General features: G+C 34.3%; 1 protein-coding gene across 1 annotated transcript; it reads right to left on the bottom strand.

Moving 5' to 3' along the window:
- Window positions 1-599: 599 nt before the first annotated feature.
- On the bottom strand, window positions 600-4017 carry LOC111914759 (U-box domain-containing protein 44). The gene is made up of 3 exons (XM_042900949.2): window positions 2664-4017; window positions 2283-2583; window positions 600-2173 (listed from the first exon to the last, which is right to left on the bottom strand). Exons 1-3 carry the CDS (start codon window positions 3408-3410, stop codon window positions 732-734), a joined length of 2490 nt encoding a protein of 829 aa, XP_042756883.1. The 5' UTR covers window positions 3411-4017; the 3' UTR covers window positions 600-731.
- Between the last annotated feature and the right edge of the window lie 205 nt (window positions 4018-4222).

Raw genomic sequence — 4222 nt, 5'->3', positions numbered from 1 at the left:
TTTTTTAGTCCAATCAACCAGATCAATCTTTATTATTTTATGGAAAGCATAAGTATCAAATTCAACTTCAAAAAGATTCCCGTATGCCATTCTATATCTTATTCAAATTAAAGTAGTGTTCAAGGGATTTGAATTCAAATATTGACTTCCAACATTTGCTTTCGATGTATTAAAATTATACGCAAATTCAAATTTCAACATCCACATATTTAAACAATAAACAGGAATCTTGGAATTTGATTATAAATACAAGTTATTAATAGCACAAATCTTAAGACTTTTGAGTTATAAGGTATTCAAACTTTTTTTTTGGTCATATACTTCAAGGCTAAATGCAAAACTTTTAATAGCATCCTACTTTCATTTTTTCCTATCATAGCACTATACTTTCAATTTTTTTTTTCTTATCAAGGCATTATACTTTTAAAAATCTACCCAATTATAACATTATACCTTTACTTTTTTTCTTATTAGGGCATTAAACTTTCAAAATTTTACCCATCTCTAACAGTGAAAAACGCTTTGTATTTGAAAGATATTTTTATAATTAGATAGAAAATTAGGCTCCAAAAAAATCCAACATCTTTCTATTACCAAACTTCTGAATCAACACAATTTTCATTTTCATATATTTGTACAATACAATTAATATAGTAACACATCCTTTTTATACAAAATCAAGAACCCAAAAAAATGATTTTCACAAAACAAAATATTCCAAAAATCAAAAATCAAAAATAACTAGATTGAACCTGCAAGAGTTCAAGTTGAGCCAACAACTTTGCCACAATTGGTTTCAACTGCAAATCTCCATTTTGTGCAACATCAATCAACACCACTTGAGCAGATTCCCCATACTTAACTCTATACTCTTCAACCCTAAAAACTCTCTCCAAAATCCAAACTGCTTTTTCTTTCGTTTTTAAACTCCCCAATTCCATAACTTTTATAACAGCTTCAATCCCACCCAATTTCTCAATAAACCCACACCCATTTTCCCATATCTCTTCTTGCAAAAGATTCGATAAAGCATCAAGTACATTTTCATCACCTTCCCTTTCATTACCTTTCAAGACTTGTATCAATAAAGGAACACCACCTGCTTTCACTAAACAAAAACTGCTCTTCACAAAACAGTAACCATTATGAACTTCACAGAAGGATTCCACAGATGGAGGAACACATAACCATCTTGACATTTTTGCCCTTCTCAGATTTAAACTGTTTCTTGATAACTGTGCTAGTGAGATTGCAGCTCTGCTTTTGGAAACTATCGACCCTTCTGATAAGAGCTTTATCAGAACTGGGATTACTTTATTTTCAGCTGAGTAAAGTTGTAATTTCACATCAGATGTGATTGTAAATCTAATGAGTATACCCGCGATGTTTTCAAACAAATGGGATGATAAAGTTGTTTGCTTTGAACAAATGGACACAAGAACAGGTAGTAAGTTAGCCTTTTTGAGTATCTCTGTAGCTTTTTTGTCATTAACAGGAAGATTACTCAGGATTCCAGCAGCTGTAGCTTTTTCGGATTCGGATGTTGAAGATGATAGAATGTTTACAATGATTATAAGATGAGTTTCTCCTAATTGTTCTGTAAGTTCATCGGATAATTCCTTAGATAAAGTGTAAATCAAATTGAAGGCACCTGTTCTTGTTTTGGGATTAGTTTGATCAAGAAAAGGTAAAAGAAGTTGAATTGATCCGTTTTCCTTCATTTTTCTTCTGACTTTTGAAGCAGTAGAATGAGATGCAATGCTGTTTAGAGCTTCTAGAAGGTGGTGTTGGATAATGGGACTTGAAAGATTCAAAAGTGAGAACATTTGAAGGGCAATTCCATGGTTGACTAACATGGAGTCTGACTTTGCAATTCTTGCAAGAATGGCTGAAGCTGGTTCGCGAAGTGTCATGAGAACAGATGTTACAGAAAACATGAGTTGAAGTAGTGAAGGGACAATTCCGGAATTTATTAATCTTCGTGTGTTTTCTTTTAATGTGGATAAATTTTGTAAGGCACTTAAAGATGAGAGTTTTGATTCAAGTTTTCCTTCTTTGAACATTTTAACTAAAGGTGGAATTGCACCATCTTCTCCAATTGAAGCCATGGTTTGATCTCTAAGCTCCATTCTTGAAATTGCAGTTGCCATGAGAATTTTACTCATGTCAGATCCTGCAAGAATTTATCAAATTAATCATTTTTATTAATGGGTTTGAAATCTTGGAAATAAATAAGTAAATAACACATCAAGTAAAAGGCTTTGAATCTTAGATGAAGTTACCTTCTGTTAAATACTTAATTAAAGGCTTAAAGTAACCAGCTTCTGCCATATGAAGGGCATTCTGGGTATTGCTCGATAAAGCAGCTAACAATCTTCCTGCATCTTGTGAAGCTGTTTGATCTTCACCATTGAAAATAGCAACTAACATAACTATGCATCCTTGAATTCTTCCAATTCTTCTTCTCACATCAGAAACATCAGAAAGAGATGATAACAAGCTTACTGCTTCTTTCTGTTCTTCCTCTTCACGAGTCAAAGATTTGACCAGTGCTGACAAATACTCTACCTCTGTCATCTTGCTCTGCACGTTATTTGACCGGTAAAACACACAGTTACACACACACATACACACACTAGAAGTGAAAGAAAGAAGATACATACCTTAATACCATCATTTTGTGCAACAAGGGATCTCAGATTTTGAATGATACTCAAGCGATTAAGTGGTTTTGCTGAAGTTAACCTATTGAAAAGAATTGGGACAATTCCTTCAGAATCAATCCATTCATTTGTAGCTTTATGATCCTTTATTAACGTGTCCAAAGCAAAAAGTGCAAGTTTTAGCTGTTCATCATCTCCACACTTGAGGTACAAAACGATATCTTCAACAGTAGAACATGAAACAACTTTTTCCTCTTCAACTATCTCTCCAACAACATTCTCCTCCTCTTCATCATCTTCCTCGTTTTCTTCTGTTTCAACATCATCAAGAAAGTCTGATTTACTATCAGAACTTGCAGCACTGAACTGTGCAACACTCATCATCTCTCTCCTTAAAGTTTCAAGTTTTTCTTTACCAGTCAAAGAAACATCATGACTAGCAAACAGCACAAGGCCTATTGATCTGCCAAGATTTTCTGTGATCTCTTCAATTCGCTTGTTTGGTGAAGATGAATAAAGGGGACTTGCAACCAAAGCCTTAGCCCTTTGTAGCTCTGTTTCAAGAGAGTCAACAGCTTTTCTAATGGGAGAAGTCTCCATGATCTTGTTTTCTTTAAATTCATTGAGAATTACACCTAATTTACGTGTAGAGTGAGAGAGTTCTGACAGAGTTTCGGAATCTTTTGTTACACTGCTACTTGCCTCATCAGCGTCGGGAACAATAACAGAGAGGCTTTTACCCTCCATTTGAAGAACCCAGCAGACGAAAAGCAATCACAAGTAAAGAAAGCTTACACACACAAAGTGAAGAGAAGACCTGGGATAAGAGATGACAGTATCGGAATTATACAATATTTGAATCAAGAAAGTGTTCCATTTCTTTTAGACAATTCGGCGAACAGTTGGTGAGCAACGAACCATGATTGTTGGAACCCAAAAAATTCTTGAATTGTTGGTGTTTTGTCGGGTCTCCCAAACGTGAAATACAAAGTTTGGTTGTTTGACAGATGATTGAAGGAAGGAAAAAGGAGATGCGTGGAGGTTGACTTCGTCTTCGGGGTTCATTTTCCAACTAGTTACGTTGAAGATGAAAGAAAAAGCTATAACCATAAAGAAAGAATGAGTAGAAACTTCCAAATGACGTGACCTGAGGGCTGAGGGAAAGACAAATGAGAAAAAACAAAACCTTCAAACCGGCGTATGAAAATGGAGGGGACGGCGGCTGATGCCGATGGCCGGGAGTATTTAAATCGTGCTGGGGTTGGTAACAACTAACAATGGATTGGACTCAACACCATTACCATTGTTGGTACTTGTGAACTTGCAATCATCGCCTGTTTGATTTTATAGGATGCTTCCAATAGGCAATAGCTTATAAAAAATATAATACTTTTTAGTATGAAAGATGGATCTAATTTTTGGTTTTGTCTTTTCACTCGATTTCATCCAGTAAAAAAGGTTCTTTTTTTTTTTTTTTTTTTTTAAATAATCAAACTGTTATATATATCTTTTTAAGAAATTAAATTATCTTTTATTTTTTTATGCCTACAAATATTTCT

This window comes from Lactuca sativa, chromosome 4 (genome assembly GCF_002870075.4).
Source record: "Lactuca sativa cultivar Salinas chromosome 4, Lsat_Salinas_v11, whole genome shotgun sequence".
NCBI lineage: Eukaryota > Viridiplantae > Streptophyta > Magnoliopsida > Asterales > Asteraceae > Lactuca > Lactuca sativa.
The sequence above is the reverse complement of the archived record's forward strand: the minus strand, read 5'-3'. Positions and strand labels throughout refer to the sequence as shown.